General features: G+C 52.4%; 6 protein-coding genes across 6 annotated transcripts; 2 read left to right on the plus strand and 4 right to left on the minus strand.

Annotated features, from left to right (window-relative positions):
- Positions 1-490: 490 nt before the first annotated feature.
- On the minus strand, positions 491-1,259 carry An02g02700 (uncharacterized protein; the record flags this gene model as incomplete). Its single annotated transcript, XM_001399373.3, has 2 exons — positions 491-733; positions 849-1,259. The coding sequence occupies 2 exons, from the start codon at positions 1,257-1,259 to the stop codon at positions 491-493; spliced, it is 654 nt and encodes a 217-aa protein (XP_001399410.1).
- A 1,006-nt stretch (positions 1,260-2,265) lies between these two features.
- Positions 2,266-4,943, minus strand: An02g02710 (uncharacterized protein; the record flags this gene model as incomplete). The annotated part of the gene is made up of 3 exons (XM_059746148.1): positions 2,266-2,373; positions 2,427-2,702; positions 2,733-4,943. The coding sequence occupies 3 exons, from the start codon at positions 4,941-4,943 to the stop codon at positions 2,266-2,268; spliced, it is 2,595 nt and encodes an 864-aa protein (XP_059605087.1).
- Positions 4,944-6,462: 1,519 nt separating this feature from the next.
- An02g02720 (uncharacterized protein) lies at positions 6,463-7,800 on the plus strand (the record flags this gene model as incomplete). Its single annotated transcript, XM_001399375.1, has 1 exon — positions 6,463-7,800. The coding sequence occupies one exon, from the start codon at positions 6,463-6,465 to the stop codon at positions 7,798-7,800; it is 1,338 nt and encodes a 445-aa protein (XP_001399412.1).
- Positions 7,801-8,227: 427 nt separating this feature from the next.
- An02g02730 (uncharacterized protein) lies at positions 8,228-9,841 on the plus strand (the record flags this gene model as incomplete). Its single annotated transcript, XM_059746149.1, has 1 exon — positions 8,228-9,841. The coding sequence occupies one exon, from the start codon at positions 8,228-8,230 to the stop codon at positions 9,839-9,841; it is 1,614 nt and encodes a 537-aa protein (XP_059605088.1).
- Positions 9,842-10,568: 727 nt separating this feature from the next.
- On the minus strand, positions 10,569-12,827 carry An02g02740 (uncharacterized protein; the record flags this gene model as incomplete). Its single annotated transcript, XM_059746150.1, has 2 exons — positions 10,569-12,426; positions 12,457-12,827. The coding sequence occupies 2 exons, from the start codon at positions 12,825-12,827 to the stop codon at positions 10,569-10,571; spliced, it is 2,229 nt and encodes a 742-aa protein (XP_059605089.1).
- A 701-nt stretch (positions 12,828-13,528) lies between these two features.
- On the minus strand, positions 13,529-15,157 carry An02g02750 (uncharacterized protein; the record flags this gene model as incomplete). The annotated part of the gene is made up of 3 exons (XM_001399378.3): positions 13,529-14,959; positions 15,009-15,061; positions 15,136-15,157. 3 exons carry the CDS (start codon positions 15,155-15,157, stop codon positions 13,529-13,531), a joined length of 1,506 nt encoding a protein of 501 aa, XP_001399415.1.
- Positions 15,158-15,416: the final 259 nt, after the last annotated feature.

The following is a 15,416-nucleotide window of genomic DNA, read 5'->3' on the forward strand; positions in this document are numbered from 1 at the left end:
GATCGTGCCCTCAACCGGTTTAGATTGGGATTTGTTAGCCAGCAGTCACATGGCAAGAGGGGAAGTTAACTTTGTAGTCTCCATATTGGAGCCACTCAATTTCGTATCTGCGTGTTCAATACGTACTACTACTCTCTAGTATACGTGACTATAGTACAATATATTAAAGCAGAGACGGCGTCGGAGGGTCTAGCCATTCATCGTCAGTCTCTTCATCCAAGGGTGGTTCCCAGAAGAGGTTAAACTCCGTCCCAACAACCATATGAGGAATGTCAAACGTCAAATGTCCTCGTATGAAGAGCGCGTGTCCATCACTGGAGAAGCATTTAGTAGTAGTAGTGTTCATCGACTCCCAGTGGGACATTATATGCCTCAATTTATTTCGTAGTAGTATATGGTATCTTAGACCCCAATAGTTAGTAACAATCATCACTCATAGCCAGAAACACTGATCCACCAGCCACACTCGCCCACGTAATAGCAATAAAGTCTACCTTGCCTCCTGGACCTCCTGGATCGTAAGCTTCACCCCCTCAATAACCACTCCCCACTCGACCTCATGCACCTTCTGCTCAAATCTATGCAGATCTTCATCCTCCCCCTTCACAAACGGAATCTCTCTGACCAAAATGGGCTGCCCCATATCCACCTCCGAAATGACCTTATGAATCATAACACCCGTCTTATCGATTTTCCCTTCCAACCAAGCAGCATGCGCACGCTCGATAGCGTTCTATTTCACCCACCCATCCCAGAATTACGTCAGCATGATTTCTTCTTGCCCACGGATGAATTTTAGAGGCACAAGTTAAAAGAGAAGGACGTAAGAAAACAAACAATAAACATACCGCCCCATTAAACGCTCCGGGCAAAGCCGGATGCAGATTAATGATATTAATCTTAGCTTCCTCCAACGGCTCCAAGAACCTCGGAGACAAAACATGCATGAATCCCAAACAAGCCACCATTTCCGGCTTATCAGCCAGTACCAATCGGGCCAATTCGGCGTCGTATTCTTCCCGCGCCGCCTGGATGCCCTCCGGTGTAGCAGGGTGCTGTTTCTTGTATTTCACCAAGTTGTGGTATTGCGTGGGGATGTTGGCCTGTCGAGCCCGCTCGAGACCATACGCATTCTGGCGATTGGAGATGACGCGCACGATCTGCGTCGAGAGTTGTCCTTGCTGCGTCTTGTCTATCACTGCTTGGAGGTTGGAGCCATTGCCGGATATGAGAACGGTAAGGCGCACGGGTGTGTCCATATTGGCCTTTCTAATATTTTTGTTCTTTCTGTTGATTGGGAGAGGGGGGCGTTATTTTGGAAAAGGATTGAGGGACTAGGATCGGTGGTGTTCTGGTCTTGTAGCGGGGTAGGTCGGAAAATTTCTGGAGTGGGTTCTTTTGTTTTTCCCTAGCTGTAGAGGATCAGCAAGCTTCACCCAATTGATCCCACGGTGAGGGGTAAATTTCGCGCATCAGGCACGCAGGGTGTCTTACCAATGGCGCGGAGTTTAGGCCTACGAGAATCAGACTTCAAAGCACATCCCAAGTGCGTAATGAGCCAGTGGATGGCAGGAGACGCGGGGTGATGAGCTGCGGTGGGCTGAGTCAGCCGAGGGGCGGAGATGCGGGACTCTCGCCGGGGTTGGGCTCCGCTCCGCCAGTACAAGTCGGCGTTTTGTTGGCCCAAGCTCATGTCTGGTCTTTACTCAGATTTTAACAACAGATAGATATCTTTCACTTTCAATAACAGGCTGTATTCAACTAATATGTACCAAATTAACTGCTATTCCCGTGACTGCCAGGCCCAGAAACCCCTGCTACCAATGCGCAATCGCCCAAGAGCCGTAGCTCAACCAGAGAGGGGAATAATACAAAAGGAATGAGACCAGTAGACGAGAACTCAAAGACTGAAGTTTTGTCACAGGAACCAGATATCATGGACTCATGTAGGTCCTGTAAGTAGGGCAGACTGCGGTGAGCCACAGAATTGCAACCACTCTAACATTGCCTCACGCGTCAGCTGTTAGACTTCCTTGAGAACCCATCTTCCACGGGCCATGACCAGAAAAGACCACTTGCTTAAGACAACAAGAAACAGAAAGAATTTCGCCGTGCCTGCCATCCGTAGTGTGGGAAATAAACCAGTAAAAGACGTTCGTTAGGGTATGAGATAAGACGCTTCATGCTAAGCTTCAAATAAGTCAAGTTTATGTAGAAAGATGATGAATCGAAAGAGAATAACTAGCGTAGCGCATGTCCACATAGTTACGCTGCTGCTGCGCTAGGTGCATCTGGAGTGGGTTGGTTATTCGACGTCTCAGCCACACCCTGGCCTCGGCAAAGTGGGCATGAATTACGGCCCGTGGTCAACCACTAGCATAATGTCAGTTGAGTGCCAAAACATCCGCGGAGATATATGCACAAACCTGATCAATGCAATCCCGGTGGAAAAGATGCTTGCACTTGGTCAGTTGCCGAAGCTCCTCTGCCGCCTCGTAGTCACTGAGACAAATCAAGCACCGCTCGCCTTCGGGAAGTTGGATGGCGCCAGCACCTTCCAAAGCTTCTGCAACTAGCGAGCCGGCATACTCTACAAGGCGGAACAGTCCACCGGCCGTAGAGAGATCTTCCTGGGTCGCAACAGGTGGCTTGACAGGCCCGAGCAGAGATGAGAGCAAGATCATGTCTTCGTACGTTGGATTCTAAAGACCCTATTAGCCACAAAAACGTACCAAACAGAGAAAGAGGCTGGGGAGGAAAACGATTTTAGACTTGGGATTTCTTACATCAGTGAACAGACTTGGCGTTGCAAAGGCAGGGTGATTCTCTGAAAGATTGGTTCCGACAACGTAGATCAGCCAGCTTCTTCCGGTAGGGGGTGCAGCATTGTCAGGTTCCACAACGCCGTTACGCCTGACGGCACCGGACCCTAGGTCACGATGGCGCGCATATTCCGAATCACTGCGACGTCGCTGGCGCGTATTCGGGGGGATACCGTCTTCAGTAGGCTCAACGGTGGGCTGCATCGGTCGATTGGTGTCAATGGGGGGTAGGGTGCTTGGTGACATGGCCGAAGCAGTCGAAGGTCTCCGACTAGGAGTGGACGCGCTAGATGACACGGCCGATAATCCCGGCTCGGCTGGCGTCGAAGGAGGAGGATGGGGGCCTGGAGGACTTTCCGAAAGCACCGAAGGGGCTGCAGACAGTGAGCCTAATGGGACCCGGGTGCCCGCGTCAGACAGCCGCCGCAGTGGGGTTGGTCCTCCTTGTGAAGAAATGTCACTACCCGTGGGAAGTCCGCTAGGATGCTGCTCGCCCTGGAGCCGGATAGGTGGAAGCCTGGGCCGCCCATCTGGACGTGGTGGAAAGCCAGAGCCGTTCTCGTGATTGCGTGCTAGACTCCCCGGCGTTAGGAACGGCAAGCGAAGCAAGGCATCCAGTCCAGTTCCTGGATTAGCTGGCTGATCGCCGCTAGGCCCATTTCCGGAAGGGACCGATCGTACTCCAACCACCACGAGCGTAACAGTACGTCCCTCAGGTCCATCAGTAGGGTTGTCCACATCCATTCCGTTGCCGTTGCTGTCGGTGTTCTCAGCGTTTGTCGTTGGACGATTCAATGGACCACCGGGTCGAGTACCGTCAGAATTGGCAAAGCGGAAGACTCTGAGGAAATTAACCGGAGTCGGAGGACTGTTGTCGCCTGCCGCACTCTCTCCCTCGTTGGGAGCCGTCTGGGTGGACGTGGCGTGCTGTAAGCTCTGTATGAAATTATCCAACGAACCATCAAGGCCATCATTGCCCAGAGCCTGGATGTTGGGCATTACGGGACCAGCTGTGCCAGAAAGTTGAGCGGCAATGGCGGCAGCGGCCAGCTGAAGGACACGCGACAAAGGAGTCTGTTCCTCTCGACGCATAGCTCGAGACGGTCTTGCTCGCAGCAATCCCGGGAGTTGCCGTAAGCCAGGTGGGCCTTGTGCAGACTGCGATGACATGGGCGAGGTAGGACGAGTACTGCCTACAGCAGGTTCCACCGAATCAAGCTCATGGGGCTCATCGAAGTCCATCTGGCTATCCATTGACCTTGTATAAGGAAGAAAGCCGTCAGTGTCCTCACTAGAGACTGGATCCAGGGGTGGTTGTGGGATTGGTCCTGATTCTTGAGCCGATGCGTTCGGAAAAGATTGGCCGAACATGTGGCCAATGGGTCCTGACAGAGAATTCCGGACACGATGCAGCCGAGCACTGCGGCGCCATGAGCTTCGCGTAGGTTCTGGAGCGATCTCCGTGGTAGGGTCGAGGAATGAGCCGGAACGAGCGGGATCTGACGAGAGAGTTGGTTCATTGCGGGGGATGAAGTACGGCCCACGTAAAGAGCGTCGCCTAGAGACGCTTCTCGAGCTGAGGGAATTGAACGGGCTAAAACGAGCGCTGGTATGCGTGGCTTCCGATCTTGGAATCGACCTTGACACGATACCATGGCGATGGGCGTGGCCTTCTGCTGGTGTTTCTTCTTCGCTGCTCAGCAAGCCACGGATCACCGAATTAGGAAGGATCCTGGAACCCAATCGCGACATGGTTGACTGTCTTCTCGCAGCCATTCGGGCAAAGATGTCCGAGCGATATTCCCGCTGGCCCGGCTCATATTGCGCGTCGTTCTCCTCTTGTATTGTTCTCATATGTCGTTGTTCGTCACCTGAAATATTGGGATGCCATATCTCGGCAGAAGGGTCGAGATGAACGGGGGCTCCTAAAGCTGTTGGAGTGTTGTGATGGTCTGTCTCTGTTCCCGACCGGGGTTGGTGTTCCCCAGTCTGCTCCGTGTTGTAGCTGTTATTCATTGCTTCATCCCTGTTTCTGCGGACACGGATCGCGTGGAAAGTGGGAAAGTGCTCTGGAGGGGTACTGTGACGACGATTTCGTTGCGTAGAGGAAGACTGTCCCATAGTAACAATAACGCAAGGACGTGGCGATGGGAGTCTATAAGCCGCCTATTGCCATCGAACGGTGGATGACTAAAGGTACAACCAGCATTAGTAAGATGGCAGACACAGCAGTGACTCACTTCAGGCACAGTCCGATGGGCAGAAGTGAAGGCAGGGAAATCGCGACCACGAACAAGTAGTGAAGTGGTGGCCGATAAGACAGCTCTTGCAGGCAATACACTCAGGCAACGCCACTAAGAAGGGTCCCGACTCCTGAGGACCCTGGAATTGATCCTGATAGTTTCAGGCGGTACGTACCATTGGGCAGTCTTCAGTGAAATGACATAAATTCAATCCTTGGGCGAAATTATGGTTCTCGGTCTGCAATTCAAGGTCCAGATGTGTTACTGCAGGCGGGCGTTGGGAAGTGAACGTGCCTGATCGCACCGTGTTGGTAGGCCGTTCGGAGTCCAGGCGGCTGCGAACGAGCGTTGGGCAAAGGCGGAAACTGAGAGGTCGGCAGGGTGAAGAAGAGCAATTTCCCCGGCTAAGAAAGTCCTAAAAGGCGTGGGAAACTATCTGGAAGCCAGCCAGCAGGTGCCGATTCCTATTTAAGGGAGCCACAAAGGGAAGGACGTGTAGTGGGATTAAATGCCGTACGACATTCGGGGGGAAGCGACCCCACGACTTAACCGGAGGCTACCGTAGTTATTGCAGCTTAGAGACGGGTAAGTATGGGAGTTGTTGGCGAGACAGTTGTCCGCCAATGAACGTGAATGCCAGGGTGAGAGAAATATGAAGAAGTGAAGAGAAGCCCTGGGGGGCTCTGAGAGATGATGGAGCACGAAGGGAGCGCCCCGAGGTTGAGGGAGATGACGATGATGGAGAGGAGATGATGAATGATAACAGTTGGTTTCGGTTTGGCTGCTGGTCGGGCGGTTTTGGTTTTGGTTTCGGCTTGGCTTGGTTTTGCTTACTTGACCTACAGTCCGTCCCATCTCGGCCTAGTCCCTTCACGGGGGGTCTTGCACATTAGCTTCTGATTGGCCTTATTCTTTAAGGCGATCTTGCCTGTGACTCCAACTGTCACTGAAACGGCTTAGTGGCCCGGCGGTTTCGGCGGTTTCGCCCTCCTGGATGCCGATCTAGTGGTTTCTACAAATGGACTAGCGCCCAACGTGTTCCAGGCGGCATGATTTGTGGCACTGCTGATTGGACAACAAGGCTCGAGTTTATTGCCTCAGGTGTCTTTGTGCATCTGCTCCCATTTTTGGACTTCTCTAGACATGTACTGCGGGCCTACTTTACTTCCGATTCTATCCATTCTTTTCGATCGATGATCGTCAGTGATACAGAGTACTGATAGAGTACTAGTGGATGCCGTTCCTATAAACAAGACAGTGAATACGCTCAAACTACTCGTCCCCATCACCTTTCATGTGGTGATCCCTGCTGTCAAGGCCCACGGGACCTTCCCCCGTACCTCAATAGTCGTCCTCTTCTGGAATAGGCCGTCGGCATTTTAATCATCCGTGCCTCTATGGCATCTGTTCCTGCAGCGTCTGTCTTTTCTTTGCCCCTAGCCCCATGGCAACAACCTTCTAGTGTGCGCGTGGCTCAGTACGAGCCTAGGAAGCGCAAGAAGGATCTCAACGACTGGGGGGACGATGATGACGATGTTGATGGCGACACAACAGATGCGGCATCAGAGGCAGCTGCTTCTGGTCCGTCCCTCATCCTCTCCCCGGATGAAGCCCACCAATATCGCATTGCTGGCCTTTCCTTTGACCAAGAACTGCCCGGGGGCAATTTCCCACATGCCCCGGTTAAAGATCAACCGACCCGTCGGCAGACACGAAATCAGGTCCTGAAAGAATTGACGTCATTGTCGTCTCCCATTTATCCTCCCCAGTCTGCAGCTCATCAAGGGAATCTTCGTCTTCAGCATCTGGCTGTGCTATCCTCCATCTTGCACCGTTGCCTACTTCAGAAAGACTTCGTTCGAGCGGGCAGGGCCTGGGGGTTAATCCTCCGTGAAGAAGTTGGGGGCACCCCAATCGACGTTCGCACTGAAGGGAGATGGGGCATTGGCGCAGAAATCCTGCTCCGACGTGACTGTCAGGTCTCGGACATGACTCCTGATAATGCGCAGGAAAGTGAGGCAGAGCCGTCTGAGGCACCGTTTTCCAAATTATTATTCACAAGGCAGGGGTTTGAAAAGGCCAAACAGTATTACGAGACGCTCATCATTCAGCATCCATACCGAAAAGCTGCACCTGACGCTATAAGCTCTCTACACTTCTATCCTGCCATGTTTGGACTATGGGTGTATGTCACCCAAGAGGAGAGCAACGTTTCTCGACAAAAATTATGGGACGCCCATGGTGCTTCCCCTGATGACTCGGAAGAAGAAGATTCTGCGCCCGATATGCAACACCATTCTAGCTCACGACAGAATACGCATGCGATGGTTGCCAGTGTTAGGAAGAGTGAACTGGAACAGGCCCAGAAGATCGCAGCTAGGATGGATGAGATTCTCGGATCCCCTCCGTACTCCGACTCCCCGGAGTTGCTGGAGCTCCGCGGAATGATATCTCTCTGGATCGCTGATCTCTTCGTCTCATCACTGCCATATGCGCGGACAGAGGGAGATCTGGATGGTTACGATTCGGATGAGACCGGTTCGTCATCCGCGGAAGATCTCCAAGACTCACTTCAAGAGCGGCGAGAACGCCGTCTTGCAGTTGAGAGGAAGGAATATGAGGTCCAAAAATCGCAGGATTACTTTGAAAAAGCCAAACATCGTGGCAAGGGAGTCACCTCTACGTTTGGAGACCTGCATATAGATGATGATGCTTCATTTGGGTATGCGGATTAACGTGACATGATCATGCGAAGATGTATGCATTTATTGTACCAGCACGATGATAACACAAGAATAAACATGAAACCAAATTATGATCTCTCTCACCCGTAAGGATAATCCATCGACTCCTCTCTCATTACTTTAGTTCAATTTTGAGGAATAGTTGAAACTGGTAGTATTGACGCCCGTCAGTCACACGTGACCTCGTGTGGATGCCTCGCGCGTGCCTGAAGAATCAACGCGTTTGCCAGTTTCGACCTCCTCACAGCGCCAGCGTTCAATAACCTCACAACCATGATCGGATCCACCCGTTCTAGATAACAATTGTAATTTGCAAGTCATTCACCATCATTCTGGCATATCCGTCAGCCCCTTTCCAACTTGTTGTTTGTTGAATACTACCCTTCCTTCTCCTCACCCCGCTCAGACTCGGGTAACCATGGGAGTGGGCGATTATGTGCATTCGAAAGAGGCTGGCCAGCCTCGACCACGCACAACTGAAGTCTCAAACCAGTCACGGCAGGCTGTAGCCGCACAAGCAAGGATTGACGTCCCTCCAACGAATCTGGTGGCGCCAGTGCCTCTGCCAATCAATAAATCAATTCCCCTGGAGCATTATTCAACACCGGCATTTAGCGAGCAGATGCCTCAGGCGCCCGCGGAAAATGGCGTGCATAGAGATATGTTTGACACCGATGTAGAAGGCATCGACGAGTCGACTATCGCTGCGACAAGTGTCATGGGCGCAGAGGATGCTCCGCTGCAATTCCAATTACGACCCGCCACGGTTCCTCAATATCAAGAGGCAGCGCCAGTAGTGGATGAGAGGCCACTGCATCCGTCTCGATTGCCACGCCGTGCTTACGATGGCAAGTGGTACGAGAATTTCGGAGACAAGGCTATGAAATCAGCTGGTTTCGATTCAGAAGATGCCGATGATGCAAGTCAATTGACTTCCATGGCTGGAGACGATGAGCGATCTGATACAACTGAGGACGCAAACTACGCCCGCAGATACAGGTCCTCCACCGAGGAACCATTAAGCAAACGACTACAGAGCTTCTGGAGTGCCAGCAGGAGATCTTATAAGAATCCAGAACCACAAGCATACCCAGAACCATCGAAGACTGCTGCTTCTGCTGCCCCTCCTCTTCTGCGGCAATCCACATCCGACGCCAGGTTATCAAAACAGGCTCTACCCAACAGGAAAGTCACACTGCCACGCAGCATGACAGCAACCCCACGGACACGATTCAGTCCCCCCAAACCATCCCTCCTAGAACAGTTGGACATAACCCCAACTCGTCGGACCTCAGGACCTCGACCCCAACCCGGCAAAGAACCAGGAATCACGAGCACCACCACCCACCAACACCACCGCCACAACTCTGACGACAATCACCTCTTCAACACCAGCCGCGACAGCCTACCACCCCTAAGCACCTTCGACATGACCAACATCGACGACCTAGATGTCGACGATGACAACGACCCAATCAACGACCCGTTCGCGCGCCGCAACTCCGTCCAACGCATCGTCTCAGACCCCGACTTCCAACCCAACAAGAGCACCATAACCAGCAGTAGCAGCCAAAACAAAAGACGAAACCTCGAATCCGACTATCCACCCGAAATCCTGCGCCAAAAATCCTTCAAGGACCTCCAATCTGAACCCTTCGACCACACCCCAACCGCAACAGCAAGTGCACCCGTCAAAACCACCACGCCAGCCCCAACCCCCGGCCCTAACGCCACCTCCGACGAGAAAATGGATTTCCTAATGAACTCGGAAGACAAAGACCGCCGCGACTTCTTCTCCACCCTTACCATGAACGAATGGGAAGATTACGGTGATCTCCTAATCGACCAATTCAGTGACGCCCTCTCCAAGATGAAAGATCTACGCCATGCAAGACGCAAAACGGCGGCGTTGTTTGAAGCGGAAATCGCTCGGAGGAATGAGGTCGTGGAGGAGCAGTCTGCTGATCTGACGAGGAAATTGGAGGAAATGAGGAGTGGCGGAGCGGAGGTGTTGAAGGGAAGGACGCCTTGATTCGACGTGATTTGATATTTGTTATACGCAAATGAAGTGAGGTGAGATGAGTTGCATATACTTAATGGCCTTGTTCTTTGGGGAAGGCTGTACGCGCTTGTCATATTTATTTTTCTTTTTCTTACACCCCCCCCTCCCACAATTCTTATTGGGTTTGTGACATGTGAGTGTATGGGCTGAATTATGCACTTTACCAACATTTCATCATTGCTCTCATTATTAATGAGTTCAGACTGTATTGATTTGCTTGTTGTTTTTCTCTTTCTCGGGATATTCAAGGTTTATGATAGAGCTTACGTGAGGATGACCAGACCACCTTTCTTACTGTACCATGTCAGTTACTGCTTTTGTTATGTATGGCCCTGCTGATTCTTCCTCATATCAATTAGCAATATCATTATACCCCTCATATATAATCCCATAGCTAATATAGCTTCAAATAAAATCCGCATTTGATTAAACACTAGCACTGCTAGCTATGACTTTGACCCAAATGGCTGCAAATGCAAGACCGGACTGAACCTGCACACTTTGAAACACTGAACACCAGCAGTGGTCTACAATCTCAATGACATAACACACAAAAAAAAACATGAAACGCGAAATCGCCATGAAGAGAAAATGGATACAACGAGAAAGGGAGATAGTATGAACAACCATGTGGGAATCATATGCTTTAGGAAAAGAAAAGGTTGAGAATGATGATAGCGAAGGATTTCAGTCAGGTTCAGGGATTCTGTTTCGATAGCGCTGCTGCAAGGCGCTTGTAGTCGTCCAACAAAACAGATACGTCGGCGATGGTGAGCTCATTGGCGTTCTGCAACTGGAGGAAACGCTGAATAGGCGGGTCGACCCGCTCTACCCGGGGTGGAGCGCTGGGGACGCTTGATGAGGATGTCTCGCGGGAGAGGATCGAGGCCCTGATTCTCTCGGTGGGAGTGTTGGATGATGGCATCGGACCGGGAGTGTCAGGAGTTCCAGGGGCACCACGTCCAAAGTTGCGGATCATACCGGGGATGTGGTTTAGTGGGTTGAGGGTGTTTCCAAAGTTCCGCACCGATTCAAGCGGTGTAGGCGTCTGGGAGGACGCGCTTGCTGGGGAAGCCTGGGGCTCTTCCTTCTGCGGGCCTTGGGAGACTGTTGTTTTCCTGGAGCTGCCCTGAGTCCGTACACTCTCGACACTCCGGTCACGTGGAGTTCTTTGGCCGCTGACCAGCCCTAGGAATGTATCCTCTGCCTTCGATCCGATGCGCCTTAATTGTGGGCGATCAATGGGACGAGACTCTCTTCCTGCATTTTCGTCCTGGTTCAGGCTATGCTCCGTAGATATAGGGTTGGTGACCAGACGTCGAGCATCTGCCAACGTCTTCGGCAGGACCGGATTCCCATCTTTGACAGGGAACTGGTTGGACTGCAACTCTTTGAGGCGGCCAAACAGAAAGTTGAAGCTGCTGTCTAGGGATGCCCCAATGTTCTTGAGGCCCTGGTCGGCAGTGTTACGAACAGCATCATTAGCAGCGCCGAGCACTTTAGCAGGGGGCTGAAAGAGATTGTTCAGCCGCCGTTGTTGAGTGCTCGCCGATGACTGAGGCCTGAGCAAGCTATCCGAAGCTTCTTGACCAGCTGGCTTCGAGAGTTCAGGTGAGGCTGTCACCGGTGTAACCGACGATACTGCTGCTTCCTTGATGGTAGTAGGAGATGGGAGAGAGTCGATCTTGCCGGCCGCAGTTGAATCATCATTGGACGCCTTGGTCTGGCCTTCAAAGGCTTCCTCGCCGCGCAATTCGGACAGATCTACATTCTCAAGAAAGCTAATAGCCGCTTCCAGGTTAGTCAAGCAATATGCGGTTTCACCGTCTATCTTATTTGACGACCTAAACCGTTGAATGAATTGTAGATTGCTTATAACGTTGATCCCCTCAGGAGGGCAAGTGATCAAGGAATAGATCAGAGTGGGCAGTATCTCGTCAGCGGAAGAAGAAGATGGCAGGAGCTTAGTCAAGGCATCAACTATCGCCTTGTGCGCGGCGGCAAGTTGCTGCAGTTTGCCCAAAGGATACTTGTCATCGTTCATCTTTGCCAAGCAGTCTCGTGCAGCAGAAAGGCATTCATCTGCTTCTTTCTGTTTCCCTTCATCAATAGCACTTAGGTCGATTTCGACGCCGAGATCCTTCAGATTAATACCAACTACAGAGAGAGCCGCGGTCTTTGATCGCAATTTCTCGTCCCTGATTTCATCCAGTGTGCTTTTATGGCTCCATAGCTTGTCGTAGATAGTCTCGCAAGCTCTCCGTTCCACAGCTTCTTCCAAAGCAACACGCTTGGTTGCAAGATGCTTTCGCGCAATCCTCCTTTCTGTCACTTCTGATGCTGTCAACATTTGACGGCCATCTGAACCTGTATTACTAGACTTGCCCTGCGCCGCACGGTACGGGGAAGGGTCACGATTTATCCGGGAAGCAAGAGCAGAGATGTGAGTAGCTATGTGTGATTCTGCTCGGACGTAGAATTCTTGGAACCGGCTCGATACTTTCTCGATTGTAGGAGGAGAGGAATGTACCTTGGCAGTAAGAGAGTGGACAAATCTGCCAATATTTAAATCAGCAACACATTACCGGGTGGCGAGAGTAGAGGCCCGACTGTACCTATCTGTCATACTTGCGAGCTCTATAGGTAGTTCTTCCGTGTGACCCAAGCTACCTCGAGAGAGCACCGAGGTCTCCTCACCCTGCTGCGCATCGTCCCCCAAGTCGGCAGAGCCTGGTTTCTCGAACAGGTCAGGGCTGCTATTCCGGTCCTCCTCGGACGTGGACAAGGGTAACGGGAGTGCTTCGGCGTCTACCGACTCTGGTATTGCCACGGACTGAACAGTCTTGGCTCTGGAACGAACGAAAGGGCTGGTCTCGGGAGTGTCCATCCTTGGGAACGAGCGGGCCGTGTGTAGGCGCGGCTTTGCAGCGCCATCGTCGGCAGGATTGGCAGACATGGTTATATTAAGAGAAGTAACAACGAGGGATCAGTGCGACAAATGTTCGGCTTTCAGCTGCTCATATGATCGGCTCATACGAATGCAGTTGTATGGAGCCGGTGCGTATAGATGACACCTGGAACTTTAATCTGGCAACCCCAACCGAACGGACGGGTCAGGGGGGGAGGGCAAGAACTAGATCTGGTTGGGATTAGTTGTCCAAGCCACACATCATGAGCAAACTGCCTCGCAGGCCAGGCTTCAAAGGCGACAGAAATGCAAGAAGAGGAGAGGGAAGTCAACAATCAATACCGTAGTGGCTCATGATTGCGCGGCGGAGTAAGCGTCGGAGAAACCCAAAAGCGGCGGACGTCACGCGCCAATCACGTGTGGCAGTCACGCTTTCTCCGCAATCGGGATTCCCAGATGCGGCTTGTCACGATAAGTGATCTTCGCCTAGCTTGGAGTTTGTTTCTCCTGTATACCCGAGCGAACGTACGAAGCGGTCCGAGTTCCGTCAGACAAAAAAAGGGACTTCTTTGGCGCAACAATCATAATCCATCATTTACATTTGTGAGGGTGTCAAGACAAGCATGAGTGAACGAGGCGTCAATTGAGAGTAAATAGGTATCATATCTATCTAACATTCATCATTCGAGGATGACTATGCACATGGAGCAAGGAACAAGGGCTAAATAAGACAAGGTGAAGAGTATAGTTTACAGACGAGCAGACTTGGAGTGGTCAGCCTTGGCCTCGGTAGCCTTCTCGATGCGGGCACCCAGATCGGGGTTCACACGATGGAACATGCCGTAGGTGGCCTTGCGAACACGCTCGTGGGCGGCGCACAAGTGAGAGGAAACATTGTGGACGAAGTTGTCCTGCTGGCCGGGCTGGCGACCCAAGACCTGCCAAAGACCGTTGGCCTGGACGTAATCCTCATCGGTGACGGGCAGCTGCTCAACAACGACGGAGCCGGCCCACTTCTCGTGCTCCTGGCTAGCCTTCAAGGGCTGGTAGTTGTAAGGACGGAAGGTGGAGGGGTAGTTGGGGTTGGCTCCGTAGTTACCGTGCACGTTCATGTAGCCATCACGGTGCCAGGGGCTGAACGAGCGGAGCGGGCAGTTGACGGGGATCTGCTCGTAGTTGCCGCTCAGACGGTGGCGCTGGGTGTCGGGGTAGGAGAAGAGGCGGGACTGCAGGACTGGGTCGGCAGAGGGCTCGACGCCCGGAACCATGTGCGACGGAGAGAAGGCGGCCTGCTCAACCTCGGCGAAGTAGTTCTCGGGGTTCTTGTTGAGAGTGAGCTTGCCGAAGCGGCGCAGAGGGACCTCACTCTGAGGCCAGACCTTGGTCAGGTCAAAGACGCTCCAGCGGAACTTCTCGGCCTGCTCAGGGCTCAGAACCTGGACATAGCAGGTCCATGAGGGGTTCTCGCCACGCGAAATAGCGTCAAACAAGTCCTGGGTGTGCCAGTCGGGGTTCTCAGCCGCCAGGCGAGTGGCCTCCTCGTTGTTGAAGGTCTTGTTGCCCTGGTCGGTCTTGAGGTGGATCTGGACGTAGTTGAAGGTGCCGTCGGGCTTGATCCACTTGTAAGTGTGGCCGGAGTAGCCGTTCATGTGGCGGTAAGAGTAAGGCGTGCCACGGTCACTGAAGAGGTGCATGACCTGGTGGATGGCCTCCTGGTGGGTGGAAAGGTAGTCCCAGAACATGGTGGCATCCTTGAGGTTGGTCTGGGGGTTGCGCTTCTGGGTGTGGATGAAGATGGGGAACTTGGCGGGGTCACGGAGGAAGAAGACGGGGGTGTTGTTGAAGACCCAGTCCCAGTTACCCTCTTCAGTGTAGAACTTGATAGCGAAGCCACGAGGATCACGCGCGCTGTCCGGAGAGCCCTTCTCACCACCGACGGTGGAGAAGCGAGTGAACAGCTTGGTCTTCTTGCCAATGCCCTTGAGCATGTCGATGACGGTGATGTCGCTAATGTCATCGGTAACCTCGAACTCACCAAAGGCGCCAGCACCCTTGGCGTGAACAACACGCTCTGGGATTCTCTCTCTGTCGAAGTGTGCGAGAAGGTCGATCAGGTGGAAGTCCTGGAGCAGAAGGGGTCCGTTGCGGCCAACGCGCTGAGCAGCCTGGGGGTCCATAACCTGAATGTGTCAGCCTTGTATCCGTAAATTTGATATCGGCGTAGCATACTGGGCAGCCATTGGAGGTAGTGTAGATGGGCTTCTCATTGTAGCGGTAGGTCTCTATAAGACAAATCCAAGTTAGTCTTCATTTCACGCTTCAGAACGAACGGAAAGCCAAAGAAGTATAGACATACTGGGTTGATCGTCCTTGCCCATGGTGACGGTTTGTGATGTGAGCTAATTGAGATTATTGGAGGAGTAGTGAATCGAAGATAGAGACAAGCCGGGGAGAGGAAGGCGTTGTCTGGCGGGCTAAGATAGCTTAATGCGGGGTTCTAGTCGATGAAAGACCTAGCAGTAGTTCGTTGATATGGACAAGGAATTCCTTGGGAGGGATGCGGGGAAAAAAAAAAAGGCCACGGAGTGAGGTCCCGATGGAAGAAGAAGTAATTGCAAGAACTGAAGCAGCAGCAGC

This window comes from Aspergillus niger (genome assembly GCF_000002855.4).
Source record: "Aspergillus niger supercontig An02".
Taxonomy (NCBI): Eukaryota; Fungi; Ascomycota; class Eurotiomycetes; order Eurotiales; family Aspergillaceae; genus Aspergillus; species Aspergillus niger.